At 40.2% G+C, this 16617-nt stretch overlaps 1 protein-coding gene and 1 long non-coding RNA gene across 2 annotated transcripts; both read left to right on the forward strand.

The window, feature by feature from the left end:
• The first annotated feature begins 375 nt into the window (after window positions 1-375).
• On the forward strand, window positions 376-12433 carry LOC105386062 (enolase). Its single transcript, XM_038121650.2, has 4 exons — window positions 376-913; window positions 2324-2543; window positions 3331-3419; window positions 11063-12433. The coding sequence occupies exons 1-4, from the start codon at window positions 720-722 to the stop codon at window positions 12381-12383; spliced, it is 1824 nt and encodes a 607-aa protein (XP_037977578.2). The 5' UTR covers window positions 376-719; the 3' UTR covers window positions 12384-12433.
• On the forward strand, window positions 7195-7631 carry LOC125491189. The gene is made up of 2 exons (XR_007268169.1): window positions 7195-7267; window positions 7500-7631. It is a non-coding gene; the product is annotated as an uncharacterized LOC125491189 (long non-coding RNA).
• Window positions 12434-16617: the final 4184 nt, after the last annotated feature.

The following is a 16617-nucleotide window of genomic DNA, read 5'->3' on the forward strand; positions in this document are numbered from 1 at the left end:
AAATTTCTACTGAAAGAGGGTCAGGGTTATTTGACGTCCACTGTACATTTAAACCCACGGCCTCTCTAATGAGCGGCGAGATCGTTGTTCCGTTACGCCATCACGGCACGACTATAAGTATTAACAAAAAATACTTATAAATACATAATGTAAGTACTTGTATTGAAATTTTTGCAACCAAAAGCTTCATCGCGGCCCAATGCTCCAGAAAAAGTTTAACATTTAAAAAAAAGGAAGGTGTTATACTATCTGCTACAATCTCCAACGCATTCAAAAAACAATCTTAACTCCGTGACAAAAGAACCAGATTCAAATCACTGCCGATACTACCCCATCCTTTTCACACTCATGACAACTTTACAAAGCTTCTCTTTCCACCATCAGTATATCAGCGCAAATGTGAAAGGGGCGTTGCAGTTGGGGCGGGGCCTCCGCAACCCTCGGCCCTCACAAAACCACCACAATCATCACTCAACTGAACTCACCGAAAGAGGGAACAACTCCTATACAAGTCCTATATCCTATAAAAAAACTACTAAAAGCTACATTCGTAAAATATTATCATCATACAAAAAAATAAATCAACATGGCGTAGTCGCATCGCACCATACAGTGAAAATACCCCCCAAAGCCTACCAAATTCAAACAATTCGAATGACAAAAGTGAAAGTAGTACAAAAACCATGTGATAACTACAACAACTAAACTGCCGTGGAAGGATGTTCAACATGGAGGTTGGCGGCAGCGGCCCTAGGGCTCCGCCGAGCGAGGCCGGCGCCCCAGTGCCTGTGGGCCTGGGGGCTTCTCCTACGTCAGGAAGCAGCTCTGATATATTCCTGTACGATGACTCGTCGATGTCTGATGGCAGTCTCTACGCTAGTGACCAGGAGAACCACTCGACGCCACGGAAGAGGTCAGTTTTTGGGTGTTTCCTATTGCTTCTTCTTGATTTTTATATGACAACTAGCTGTTCCCGCGCGCTTCGCTTCGCCTTAAAAAGTTTTCCTGTGGAAATTCCGGGATAAAAAGTAGCCTATGTTCTTTCCCAGGGTCTAGACCGTATGTATACCAAATTTCATTCAAATCCGTTCAGTAGTTTTGGCGTGAAAGCGTAACAGACAGACAGACACAGTTACTTTCGCATTTATAATATTAGTTAGGATTAGGATAGCTAGACTTGTCCGATTGCTAAACTTACTACGAGTACATAGTTATGCTATCTTCTCGTATAATTATTTTTTGCACAGCGATTTTATTAATTGTTCTTTTTAATTTGTACCTGGCATTATGTTCTATTTGATTTATTTAATTACTTGTGTAGAGGTACTTACCTCAAATCTATGTTTTGTTAACTTATTTTAAATTTTAATTTTAAACTGCAATGCGGATTATTAACCATTTTGTTTGTTATAATAATCTTCATACTGATGTACCAAATCCGTGTAAAAACCACAGCTGCTTGTTTTTTATTTATGTTCAATTCAATAGGTATACTAAGAATGTACTACAGAGACTATACTTATCCATAGTTTAAACATCTGATATTACATGTAGCGGCCACTGGCAGTAAAAGATTATAAATCAACTTCATAGCAAACACGAAAAAGACCTATAGCAGTTATTAGTTCTAAATGAAAACGGTATAAGTAGGTATTATTATATTTCCTAGGCCTATTGACTTGTGGCTTTTCTCTTTGGCGGAAACCTCCCATATACAAGTAAATATTCAAATCAAAACAGGCTCGTCTATGTAAGCGTCTATGTTTTCTCAAAAAGTCCATGAGAATTTTTTAAGGTGCTACTAACTACCTAGGTGTTTTTTCAAACATATACATCTGAAGGGCTAGCACGCGGCGCATTTAAGACGTGACATAAGTTTTGCATCGCTCTCAATTGTATCACGTAGCTTCAATCGTATCAACGCGAGCCCGATGTATAACTTTTATCACGTCTTAATTGACCCCGCGTAGCCTTTCTGAACCAGCCAAGCGAACTACGTCCCCTGTTGACGGTGGATGTGAATAATAATGGCTTTACTACACTGTCGGGCAATGAAAAAGTTCCACTCACAAAATTCCGACAACAAACGAACCCAATTTTTTCTAAGATTTAATTTAAAATAGGAACAAAATATTATAGATTTTAGTTGGTAATATCCTGATGCTCTGATAAATGTACTTCAATGTTGCAGAAAACGGCATTATGCTAGCCTTTTCCGTTTAGAAGTAATTTGGTGCTTTTCTCAGTGGAACCTTTTCATTGCCCGTGAGTGTATTTAAAACATTTTATTCATATTTATTGATAACACCGCCCAACCCCGCAGATCCGAGTACCGTCGGCACAAGCGGCGCTCTCGCTGCCCCCAGCAGCAGATCCAGCAGCGGCAGGCAGCGAACATGCGCGAGCGCCGGCGCATGCAGTCCATCAACGACGCCTTCGAGGGACTCCGGGCACACATACCCACGCTGCCTTACGAGAAGAGACTGTCGAAGGTGGATACCTTGAAGCTGGCGATTGGGTATATCAGCTTTTTGGGCGAACTGGTGAGTTTTGCAGTTAATTATTTGCGAATTTATTTTGAGTACCGTTTAGCCTGTCTGTTCGTCGGGAATCGTTATGGAAACATCTGAGATCAACAGAAACAGGACAGCTAAAAGTTACTTATAACGATCATATTTTGCTACGAACCAGCTACGATGTTGCTACGGCAGCTCGTAGCAAGCTTGTAGCAAAAGCCTGCTACGAATATCGTAGCAAGCTGGTTTCCTTTTGTATCTTCTGTTACAAAGAAAGAAAGTGAATAATCTAATTCCTTACGTTGCTCATCATCATCATCATCATCATCAGCCAATAATCATAAACTGCTGAACATAGCTCTCTCCCAAGGAGTGCTACCCCTAGGCTGTCCTCATCCAGCCAATATCGGCTTACGTGGTTATTTGTTTGTAATTATCTGAGCATATAACTAACTTGAACCAAGGCTAGCGCGAATTGCTACTACTTACTTACACAACCTTATGAAAATAAAGTAAAAGTTTCAACTTACTTTATTAGTAAGTGAATCGATTGATTTACGCGATTACACCCTTTGATAAACACTATTACCCCCTGCATTGAGTACCTCTGTACCATAGTGAAAGTAAACGCTGTTTCATGTTTTTGTGGTAACATTTACTAAACGCTAAACGTATTTAAAATTGAATTTAAATCAAATTTTTAATACATTTTGTACTAACGGACAGACGTTTGACAGGCTACTAAATACGTGTAGCGTTTGGTGAAATTCCACAGACTGGTAGGAGTTTTACATAAAATTATTAACTACGACAGGTCCGCGCCGACCGCACGGGCACGGAGGTGTCGCTGCCCGGGCTGGGCAAGGCACAGAACAAGGAGGAACACAAGAAGGTCATCATCAGAGGTCAGTTTAGAATAACTATTGATAGGGCGAATATGGATCCCATATTACCATTGTACCTAAAAAAACAGCTTCGGTTAAACCCAAAAAAGTGGATTACTGAATGACAATTACTCTTCATTTCAGCTTAGACAATTCCTTATGTTTTTAAGACATCCCATTATGAAATCTAATGACTTTGTGTGACTTATTATATGAGGCGCATTATAATGAATAGAAGCAGAATTTGCAATAGTGTTTGTATGGTTCATGCATAATTTGGAAAACATATGAACTGTCACAGCCATAGAACAAAGCGGACTCGGGTCTCAATGGTCACAGCCTTCCATCGTAATATATGATCGAAGGTCACAGCGATCATTTTAGCTGAAACGAGGTACCTAGCTATACACAAGAAAATAATCGATTACGGTTTAATCCGACGCCGACGGCATGGCCGTGCTAGTGTACGGTAAATACATGTAGATACGAAGTATTAGGTATAGGATACAAATATTACCTTTGGTTACGGACTTAAAAAGGGGGTAGTTAATTTATTAAATTCGCGGCGCACTACTCTACTCTACTACCGCCTCTCCTTATTTACGCAAAAAAATACCAGATGGCAGCACACGTAATTAATAACCACAATACAGTCTTATACGTTTGTAAATGTTAGGTACTTAAATATAACTAAATTACTTTAAATCATAAATGCGTAGCCTACAGAATATATCTACCTCGCATTTGTTCAAATAAAATAAAGGTTGTGTATGTGAATAATATTTTTTGATTTGCATTTTAACTAAAGCGAAGTTAAAACTTCCCTGCACACAAAAAAAAAGACAGCAAAAATGATGGTTCAAAAATTCAAATAAAAAAAAAACACGGCACTGACCTGAGTCAATGAAGCGTGTCCGAGGGCGCGACCCCGATGGCACAGTGGTGGCGAGCGCACCTTGCGTCCCGCGGTACCGGGTTCCCTTCCCGGCGCGGACACGTGGGGTGTAAGAGACATGTGGTTTTTAATAGTGTTGAGGTTGATAGTTGATGGCTAATCATGTCGCTTTAGTTCTACTTACCATTTATATTTGGAAGCATTTTACTTGAAGTCCATGCGTAGGATAAAGTTAAAATATTTCAATAACTACGTATCATGTACTTAATAGAAATGTACATTACCCTAATTCAGTATGTAGGTAGGTTAGGTACTAAAAGACTCATTTAAAAAAATACCTGCGACTCTGTAGCTATGTACTGGCTCACTTGTTTGTGATAAAGTTACCTAATGGTTGCATCTTCAAAATATACTTGTTTCCTGATCTTAGTTCCAACTACTGTAGGTAGTTAGAAATAGGTTAAAACTTGAAACACCAGCTGTAATCATATTTTAATTTCACACACAAATAACACAGATAAGACAAAACAATCAGCCGATCCCACAGACCATCACGCGAACCCCCTCCCAGGTGCAAGTTGCATGCAACATCCACATTCGGACATTTCACAAAACGGCCAGGTCCCACGCTGAGTGACGGTAGCGTGACTCATCCCGTGGGATGACACTATCATGGGGTCAGAGGCAACACCTGACGGGGTTTTCTCACAGCGCTTGTGAAAATAGGGACAAATTGCATTAGTTCCTCATTTATTTTTATAATTTTATATAATTTTTTGGTAAAACTGCATTATACCGGCTGACATATTTTTTTTCAAGTTTGTCATCCTATTACACCCGAGTCCGCGTTGTTCTATGCCCTGTTCAGAGAATCCAACATTTAGAGTTCAACATTTAATAAGTACCAAATCTAATTAAAGGAGCCAGAATACCTAGGCTAGACTCGGCTTAAATATCCAGCTATCTATTTACTACGTAGTAAGTATTTTACTGACAATATCTTACTGTTCAAGCCTTTACGATCTTATTCACCACAATCACAGCTGACAAATAAAAATGCAAATGTATAACAAATACATTTAGAATTGCTCCTAATCGCAAGTTCAAACATACGACACAATTAGAAAGGGTCTATTGGCGACCACCTTGCACAGTCGAGGGGGACTCCCCGGCACGTGGAACTATTGCAGCAGTGCTCCATCTGCAATGACAGTGTAGTACCCCATATACACAAACATTTTAAAGTGTACAGTCAACAAAAAACATAGGTATGATAGATACCTAATTAAGGTACCCCCAGAGCAATCTGTTTGATTCTAACAATAAAATAAAATATTTTTATTTTATTTTATTTTCATAATTGGAATGACTTCATAAAAATTTGCTTTGATTCATTATGATGAGTAAAAATAAGACAAAACTTACTTGATATTTAGTAAATTTTTTTTTTTTTTTTTAACTTTTTTTAATATTACTCAAACAACTGAAATATTTACAAACTATTATTTTTATGCTCATATACATATTATGTTATTCATACAAACATATTCCAAACATCCCATATCATTTCATCACTTAGCAATCCAACGCAGTTGTACCACTGGTTGCAACAATTCCACCTATATTTGCGGACGCAGCGGAGAGAATTTGTTGATACGATACGGGGCGAGGTTGAGAGGGCGTGATGAAACTATTAACAGAGAATATGAACATTATTGTACTTCTATTGAGTGCGCTTTTCATGACATGCGATATAATGTAAACGTGAGACGCTAATGGCCGCGGGAGCGGTTCGTGTGGGAATAAATGCTTTTAGGTGCTTAAATTGAATTAATTTGCGCATTTTGGTGTACATTGTGGACCAAGCTCTTGGTTCCGAGTTGGAACACTGTTGAGACGTACAAATGTAAATTAGTCACCATTTTCAGCTTGTTAGAATGGACGACTTGTGATTGTAATGTTAGTTCATCATTTTATATACCTAGTGCAGATTACGTAGTCGATAATAAATACCAATGTATAGTAGGTACATATGCATAATAAAAAAACAGCAGATAATATTCCAATTCATTTTTTCCAACCACCACAATAGATACAGACCTAATCAAACCGCCATCATCGTAGATAGGGAACTCTATAAAAATACAGGGTGCTGATAAACCGCGCACTCGAGTCCCCTTTTTTACAATGATTAAAAAAAGCGTTATCGATGTATTATACAGGATTAAGCAGGAGATTGTAAGCACGTGCGTTTGTTGGCGTACCGTGTTCAGCACGGCTAGTATGGCCATAATAAGACAAGATGTGAAGTGACTGTTTAAATTGACTCACTTTTTGATATCAGTCTTAAATGTTAGCATAGGGTGTACATGGGACTCATTTTAGTTGTGTGATTGGATATAAGCCACAGTGACACTGAAACTTTTCTGCTCTGTGGAAATATGTATTTCATTCGTTCTTTTTTTTGAAAATCCCTCATTTGTGGCTCTTGTTTGTATTGTCTATGGTTTTTTGACAATTTAAATGTCACCAAACGTCAAATTTGAAGAAAATTTTCGCTGTTTGGTGCGTTCGAGTGAAATATTTTGGTAATATTACCATTGCATTTTTGCATTGCGCTACCCTATGGACTCATATTGGCTCATTAACTACTTTCTTGAGTTTCTTGGACATCGTCACATGAAATAATATACGACCGAGCTTGCTCCCGACCAAGCACGATCAGATTCCTTGGGAGTTCTTCGGCAGACGATTTCTATGCACCGGCTCCATGAGACGAAGAACAAAACAGCATGCCACCTGACTGATGACCCACCCACCGTTTACCCGGCCCCAGGAGCTAGAAAGCCTTGAGACAAAAGCTCGGGCAGGATTCTGACGGGCGCAACAGAATATCATCTACGATCTACGATGCTTGTCCCACGGCCTGACTGAATAATATTTATATAATCAATGGAAGGAAAAAACAGTAGGTAAGTGCCAGTACCAGTCACATGTTATTATAATTGGGCACATGCACACAAAACAACTCAAAAAACTTTTTTCACTTGGCAGTACTTGGTCAACTAGGCCATTCATTGGAAGGAAACCCGTACCCCAGCAGTGAGGACGTGATGGGCTATGATGATGAAGATGACAATAGGAGTCATAATCTTAGTTCATAAGTATAACTAAAATCTAATTAAACATTTTTGTTTGTTACAGAACATTGAAATTGGCTCGTAGGCAAGACGGAAGATGGTCAAAACCGGTCAGAAAATGATGGCCTAGACACGGTTGGAGAGCTCTTGTTGGCAGAAACCACCTGAAGATGGTCAGATGACATCAGCAACCTTGTGGTGATACAATGAACTGGAGCGGCACCGAACTGAAAAAGTTGAAAAACTTGGCATACATACTATGATACCTATTTGATGACTGATATAAGCCAAGTTCAGACTGATTATTGTGATAGTTGATAACTAAGAATACCTAATATGCTTTTATGGTGTGTGAAACAGTATACTTTTTATAATTTATTAATTAAAAGTTTAATAAATGTTTTACTTACCTAAAGAAAATATTATATTTTAATAACCATTTAATTTAGTTGTACATGCTAGCATATCCACTTATTTTTTTATAGTTAGTGTGTTGTTGATAAATAATAAAGCCAGACTAGGGTTTGTCGCTGTGGAGAAAGGATTAGCATCAGTCACTGACTGCCCGGTGTGCCGGACTTATTAAATGTACAGTTTATATTATGATTTACATTTCTTGAACTCCACATTTAACATTCAAACTATTCAATTAGCCACTTCATTTTAGTTAGTGTGTTGTTGATAAATAATAAATCCTGACTAGGGTTTGTCGCTGTGGTGAAAGGACAATCAGTCATCATAGCATCAGTCGCTGACTGCCCGGTGTGCCGGACCTATTCAATGTATATGATTTACATTTCGTGAACTCCACATTTAGCATTCAAACTATTCAATTAGCCACTTCATTACCTACATACTTTGGCGTGAATAGGCAAACTTAAAGTATATGGGAGACAACTGAAAATCAGTGGTTTGTTCCTAAGGGCAAACATATGCACTGAGTTGCTTCCAAACAAACTAATGTCTATCTATCTAACTTCTTAGCGCATGTGAGCGACAGGTTTTGAATCCACATTTCTTCCGTGAGGGGCGGGCGCTTACCCGTCTGAGCTAACACCGCTACATATAAGTAATTTACTTTAATGTATAATTTTAGTCAAATAAAAAAGAGGATGTGTGTTTTGACAAATGTTGTTTTTAAAGCATTTTCAACGGGTTATTAGAGTCCCGGATCATCCTCCCTATAAGTATTATAGTAATTTTCCTTTCCTGCATCTCTTCTTGTAGAGCAAGGATGAAATTAACAAAAACTAAACAAATAATTATTTGTGTCACATGTTATCACCACCTTCGAACTTGAGTGATATAATGCTACCTAAACAAATGTCAAACTGAGACATGTGTGGATAAATTGGTACACCCATGTTAGGAAATAAGACAAATCTTCCAATCTCGCTGTCAAAATTGTAACTCACATCTTGTAGTGATTATTTCGTGTTGGCCATGTTAGCGTTTGTGAGGACAACTGGTATCACACAATTTGTTGCAACTAGCTGTCATTTATATCTTGTCACCGCCATACTGTGCTACGCGTGCAGTGCGCGGGCTTTAATGCGGATTTGTACATTGTTTTATTAATGCTAGAGAAGTGTGGAGTGCTTGTGAGATGTCTTGGGGTATTACGGCCACGCCCACTGTGTAGCAGAGGTAATGATAAGCGTAGAGTATACCTACAAGGTATAGGAGATCTATGGGGGTATGGGTCGGGGAAACACAGCTTTTACAATCTAATGTCCTATATTATGTACTAGTCGGTAGTTCTAATGATAGTTGTAGGTAGTCATGGATCATAATTAGTTAGGGACTTCTCTAAAGAAATTTGTGGTCTTCTCGTTAGAGACGAAATTCTGTCTGTTCGACCTTGGGTGAGACCACGTATAGTGTGGCCCACAGAAAAAAATAACATTTTGTATTGTAGTCTATGATTGCAGTCTTTGTCTCTTTGGTCATAGATAGAGATGGTCGTTAAAAACTACAACTGTAAAAACGACATGTTGTCAGGAATTAACAAAAGTTGTGTTTATTAAAATAAACTAAACGACTTTAAAGTTAATTTTTAAAAAATATTTAAAACTGATCTTTATTATCACTTATTAAGATTCATTTTTGTCTATGACACAAAAAACAACACCACGATTTACAAATTAATTTTGAAAATGTTTGAAACTAAACTCTATTTACCAGCTACTAAGATACATTTTTGTCTATGACACAAAAAACAACGAAATGATTTCAAAATTATTTTTGAAAATGAACTGTATTGTTATTTGTGAAGACTCGTTTTTGTGCGTAACCCTACAATTAACGAAGTCGTAAACAACGGAACACCTATATCAACTAATATGAGCTCTATTTTGTCACAAAGAAGAATCATAATTGCCTGTGATAAAAAACGACAGGAAGTTTGCACCTTTAGTTTTTTTTTGAACTGTTGTTTTGACATGAATGAACGTATCGATATCGAAGTTTTTTTAAAGCTACATGAACGTTTCCGACATTGTTGTCATAGACAAAATATTAGGTTTTGTGTTTATTTTATCTTTATTGCGCTTTAGAATTTGTAAAATAAGAAGACAAAATTTATGTTTTTAATTACTGAATGGGTAGGTATTATGTACTTATTCGTCGTATTCTACTGAAAAAAATATTTTATTACCAAGTTTGATGGCGCCGACACACTAGCGGACGCGGCTGACAGCCGTGTCCGTAAGCCGCGTCCGCTAGTGTGTCGGCGCCTTAAAACCAGACCTCTTTTTTTATTCAAACCATAGAATGTTCATACTAACTACAATATTTTCTTTTAAAAATTGTCACTGAAACAAATGATAGAGCATTACTATTCTGAGGGTGAAAAAGAAAAAAATATTTTTGATTCGTTATATTTGTGTTTTCTATTATGTCATTACATTTCCTTTTCTGTTCTGTGGCATAATGTGTGAAATTGTGTATCTGTGGCAAATTTTGACATGTTTACATTTTGAAAAGTTTGCTTTCAAATTTAAATGAGTGTAATAATTAGATAATTTACATCATTTTCGTATTAAAGTAACAGTGAATGAAAATGCAATCAATACATAATGTGATATAATGATTATTCTTATATATTTAACTAACTCCATATAGCCATAAAGGTGAGAAACATTTAAACAGTTTTGGGCTTTCAAAGGTAGAAAATGTAAGTAAATAAAGATTTTACTGTTTTGTTTAAGATAATGACTCAGTGTATGTGTTAATATGCATTACAAGAATCTATATTAGTATAATAATGATACGATGTTACGACAGACCAATAAAAACACGCAACAGTAGAGCCATAGACAAAATAATATTAATTTAACGAAAACTTACTCACACACAGAGAAGCAAAAAACAACTAAACGGAAAATTAACTTAACTATTAAATTAACCGTTAGTTTATTTTAACACAACGATACAACATGTTGTTCAAAACCAGCAGTTATTTCCAACTCTAGTCATAGATAATAATTATCTCCATGATTTTTCTGACACGTGTCACAACAATATATGTAACAACAATAAGTAATCCCAAATTACAACTTAATACCTCGTGTATAAACCTCTTAACATCTCGTAAACCTTGAATAAAATGCCAATAAAGTTATTACTGGCGCGGCAAGTGCTGGACTCGTCCGGTTGCCCGACGGTGGAGGTGGACCTGGTGACGGAGCTGGGCCTGTTCCGCGCCGCCGCACCCCCCGGCCCCTCCGGCCCCCCCCGCAAGGGGGAGCCCCTGGCGCTGCGCGACGGCGACCCCGCGCGCTACAACGGTCGCTCCGTCGCCGGCGCCGTCAAAAACGTCAACACCATCATCGCGCCCGAGCTGCTCAAGATGAACCTCGAGGTCACCATGCAGAAAGAGATCGACGAGTTTCTAATAGCCCTCGACGGCAGCGACAACAAGGGCCGGCTCGGCGCCAACGCCATCCTGGCGGTGTCCCTGGCGGTGCTGCAGGCCGGCGCCGCCAAGCTGGGCCTGCCGCTGTACCGCCACGTGGCCACGCTGGCGGGCGCGGCGCCGCAGCTGCCCGTGCCGCTGCTCACCGTGCTGGTCGGCGGCTGCGCGTCCTCCAACCGCCTGCCCTTCCAGGAGTACATGGTCATGCCCACGGGCGCCACCTCCTTCGCGCAGGCGCTGCAGATGGGCTGCGAGATCTACGAGCACGTGCGGAGCGTGCTGGAGGAGCGGCACGGCAAGGACGCCACGTGGACCAGCGAGTGCGGCGGCATGGGCGCGCCGGCCGGGGGCGAGGGCGCGGGCGGGGGCGAGGGCGGGGGCGGGGGCGGGGCGCGCGAGCCGCTGCAGCTGCTGGTGGCCGCCGTGGAGCACTGCGGCTACCGCGGCAAGGTGGAGCTGGCCATCCACGCCGCCGCCGGGGACTTCTACAAGGACGGCGTCTACGACCTGGACGCGAAGAACCCCAACTCGAACCCGCAGGACTACTTGAAGGCGGAGCGCCTGGCGACCATCTACGGGGACCTGGCCAAGGAGTTCGGGGTGGCGTGCGTGATCGACCCGTTCGCTAGCGAGGACTGGGCGGCGTGGGCGGCGCTGTCGGCGCGCGGGGACGTGCTGGTGGTGGGCGGCGAGCTGACGCAGTCGACGGCGAAGCGGGTGTCGATGGCGGCGGACAAGCGCGCGTGCGGGGCGGTGGCGCTGCGGCTGGGCCAGGTGGCGTCGGTGACGGAGGCGCTGGCGGCGGCGGGCGCGGCGCGGGCGGGGCGGCTGGCGCTGGCGCTGGCGGACCGCGGGGGCGCGGCGGAGGGCGCGGGGGCGGCGGACGCGGCGGTGGGGCTGGGCGCCACGCTGCTGGCGGCCGGGGCGCCGCGGCGGGAGCGCCTGGCGAGGTACAACCAGCTGCTGCGCCTCGAGGAGGAGCTGGGCGCCACCGCGCGGTACGTCGGCAAGAACTACCGCAACGTGCAGTGAGATCACTTACACATGGTGAAATGAATAGAATACAAATGTTTTACAATCAACATGTTTTGTTTGCTTGTTTTACCTGTAACTGTAACCCAGTGATGAGAGTGATGAAACAGAGAGTGCTTCGGCACTGTGATCTACTCCTGCGTATAGATAGCTGATCTCATTGAGATTGGCTGCCGTGGTATATTGGGCTAGGACGACATTATCATTATTTTCCCTTTAATATTATAATACTTGTTCTTTTCACATTATCCAGCAATTGGACGCATCTTAATGATAAACATAATGTCGGTCGATTGCTCTCAAAGCACGTGCGTCAGATCTGGCAACACTGAAACAACAATGGCGCTAATCGCACGAGTTTTAATTATTGCCAAAACGCTTTAGGGTGTATTAGCAGAGCGTAAACTCGAGTTTATTTATCCACAATTATTTCTAGAAGGGTCCCCACAATGGCGGGGTGTTATTCTGGGGGTCGATGCCGCACGTGCGCGCTGTTAGGACCCTATTCCGTGTCGTTGATTATTTATCGATAAATATGGCGAGCGCAACCTGCCGATTGTTATCGCTACACTCATAACGCTCGGCTCAGGTGTTCTCTGGGAGGTGTGTTATGCATTTATTTTCATGAATTTATCTTCAGTCTGATTGCCGGATAGTTTCCTAAATTATAATGTGATTTTTTTATAGATTTTTCATGTCTCTCTGTCAGTCGCAATCGCAAGTCGGTCGTACTTCCATCCGTATGTCACAGTGTACCTACTATTGTAAGTTGGGTACTCAGGTTGAGTACCTTTAGTAAATAAGTTGATATTTTTTACCGAGAAGATAACGGAATCCTTTGACATAATTATGTAACGAAATAACGAAATGATACTTACTACCTAAATACATTATACGAACTATAACTTTTCGTTTCAAACCAAATACTTTGAAAAACAAATGTAAATGGTTTCAGCATACAACACCACGTTAATAATTCACAAAGTGGTATGGTAACTAAACTTGATAAGTTAGTAACTACGTCAAGTAAGTTAGTAGAACAAGTTCCGGCTATACTATTAAACTATTTCCTTCTAATTGCAAAATTACGTAATTGTTGTCAGACATTAGTTCACTTCCCACACTTCACGTAACTGAAAGCAACCTTATAATTAAATCGACCCACAATCCAACATGTGTCACGTTTCTGCTCCCCAGTCAGTTATAAATGCACAAGTGCATTAAATAGCAGTTTAGGATTGCGGTGCGGTGTGCATAATGAGAACATCCGGTCATTAGTAGAATTAGAATGTCCCTTGGATTTATGACCTGAGCTGTGATTGGAAAGGAAAAGTGTTGCTTATTATGATATAAAATATGCATACCTATTGAAGCGAATACTTTTTCTTTGAAAGCTGTCCTAAAGGTGGTGCACAATGTACCTATAATAGACATAGCTACTTCTTTAAAATGATAAGTATCCAGTAATATTGCACCAACCTGTACTAGGCCCGCGTGGTGGACTTGGTCTAAAAGCCTTATTTTATTAGAGGGAGATCCGTGCCCCAGTAGTGGTGACGTGATGGGTTGTGATGATGGTGACGATATCCAGTAGTGACTGGCATTCTGCATAATTTTGTGTGTTAATAAAAAACCGACTTCAAAAAACCACTAAAATGTAAGAAATAATTTAAGGTTTACACAAATTCTACTCGTAAGTATGTAACAGTACAAATATACCTAAGCAGGAACTGTTCTTTTTTGATGTTGGTGCGGTGACAAAGTAATCTGAAGAAATATGGCACCAACTTCAAAAAAGAACAGTTCCTGCTTAGGTATATTTGTACTGTCACATACGAGTAGAATTTGTGTAAACCTTAAATTATTTCTTACATTTTAGTGGTTTTTTGAAGTCGGTTTTTTATTTTTTTAATTAATATTTTATTTTATAGTTTTTAGTTTATTTGCAATAATTTTCAATCAAAAGTAAGGTGGAAATGATACCAAAAAGTCCTACTAATCAATACGTATCATTCAAGCCTAAACACGAAGTAGTTTCTATATACCGTTGAGGAGTTCCCCTGACTGCCTTCCGTTTCCATCATCAGATCAGCTCAAGGTCACCATCATATTTTTTTGTTATAAAAACTATATTTACGTTCTTAATTTCATTAGAATCGGTTAATATGTGCCCTAAATGGAAATTCATACACTGTTTTTACCCCTTTACCCACCCTTGGGGGTGAGATAAAATTCTGAAAAAAAATGGGACTCAACCCAATACAACAAAGAAAGAATTTTCAAAATCGGCTCATAAACGGCGGAGTAATCAGTGAACATACATTAAAAAAAAAATAAAAAAAATATCCCGACGAATTGAGAACCTCCTCCTTTTTTTGAAGTCGGTTAAAAATATAAATTGATACTTTGTGAAGTACGAATCAACACTTAACTCCCAACCCACAACTAAAATGTACTTAAATTGAAGATTGTTAATAATAAGAGCTAGGCCGTCTGAGCTGAAATTAGGAGTATATGTACAAAATTTCCACTAGAGAGGGCATACTTAGAACATAATAAATATCCTAATTCCAATCTTAATCTCTTATTCCCCCCATCCAAAAGTTGTCCTGAAGAGATCGCTGTTAGTGATGAGACCGCCTTTTTTACCCAACTTAAGTTACAACTTCGTCATTTTATCATATAAACTGTATTGTATCATTCTATCTAACACCACCTTCCCCTCCCCAGGGTCCAACTTCCAAGCTCACTCGCTGTCGTGGTCGCGCCGCGGGGATCGCCCGCCCGGGGGCACGCTGCACGCCAAGGTGTGGGTGCCCGAGGACCCCCGCACCTTCACCGCCGCGCCTCAGGATAAGGAGCCGCTGAGATAAAAGTAGGCACGCATCAGGATAAGGAGCCGCTGAGATAAAAGTTAAAACCGACAGGCCTGTGCAGGCTAGAGTTTAGACATTGGCACACTAGGTAACTATGTAAGAAGCTCGTAAGAAGTTTTAGCCGAAGGCCGGTCATGTGGCATTTATGAACGAGTTAATATCTATGAAAGTCTCAAGTATATTCTGAACTAGCTGTGCCCGCGAGCTTCGCTTCGCCTTAAAAAGTTTTCCTGTGGGAATTCCGGGATAAAAAGTAGCCTATGTTCTTTCCCAGGGTCTAAGCATACCAAATTTCATTCAAATCCGTTCAGTAGTTTTGGCGTGAAAGAGTAACAGACAGACAGACAGACAGACAGACACAGTTACTTTCGCATTTATAATATTAGTTAGGATGAGACCGTTCGAGAAGCGGCGAGTAAACGGGAATTTGTATCGCAGACTAGCTCAGTGCCATACATTTTGAGTTAGGTTTCACTGCTTGTTCTGTACCTAATGTAATTAAATTATGAGACCTAGTGTGAATGGTCGACTTTGTATTGTTAGTTGTGGGTGGTTTGGAGGTGCAATACTGTATTATGTACGATAACTATTTATACTTACTACTTACGTAGAAAGTTGTATGTTATACCTAATTTTGTTTAATTCATCCTGCTGATAATATTTACACATACCTCTATTTACGCACATTGTACTTACCAAATTTTTCATATAGGTACTTATAGATTATTACTCCGCTCCATGGGTAAGTATATCAAGAGTTACTTTAAGTAATATAAAAAATCCCTTCAAAGGAATTAATATAATATGTACATGTAATACCAATTAGCAATAATTATAAATACACCAATTACCCTGTTGTATATCAATTTATTTATATTTGTATTAAGTCTTAGTTAGTTAGTATATAAAATTGTAAATATAATAACAATTCTAAACAAATTTTTCAGTACATTTCTTGCCGATTCCCAATCCCTACAACCGTTGATCCTACGATTATAAGTTTACGAAGCTACTATAATCGCACATTATTTAGCAATGCGTGCTAATTTCGCCATAGTGGGTTAGAGCATAACCACGGATTATTGGTTGAATTTTGACACATCTGTCAAGAATTTAATATGGAGATGACGTTTAATTGACCATCCAATACCTTTCCAATACCTACCTGACTATGGCGAAATGTGAGCTAAGCTGAAAAAGCAATAGTCTGATAATAATCTACCGCAGAGCAAAATAACCGATAGGAAACGAGTTCCCCGTATTGAAGTCGATGTTGCTATAGGGACGCCCTTCGGCCTGTTTTAAGAGGACATCGGGGGTGCACAGAGACGGCTCTAGGACAAGTAAATCCCTATTCA

Source organism: Plutella xylostella, chromosome Z, assembly GCF_932276165.1.
Source record: "Plutella xylostella chromosome Z, ilPluXylo3.1, whole genome shotgun sequence".
Lineage (NCBI taxonomy): Eukaryota > Metazoa > Arthropoda > Insecta > Lepidoptera > Plutellidae > Plutella > Plutella xylostella.

Excerpts from the sequence above, each read along its gene's own strand:
- LOC105386062 (XM_038121650.2), top strand. The coding sequence starts at position 720 with ATGTTCAACATGGAGGTTGGCGGCAGCGGCCCTAGGGCTCCGCCGAGC. Across the intron at positions 914-2,323 it reads CACTCGACGCCACGGAAGAG|ATCCGAGTACCGTCGGCACA; the intron begins GTCAGTTTTTGG and ends CCAACCCCGCAG. Across the intron at positions 3,420-11,062 it reads CACAAGAAGGTCATCATCAG|GGCGCGGCAAGTGCTGGACT; the intron begins AGGTCAGTTTAG and ends AAAGTTATTACT.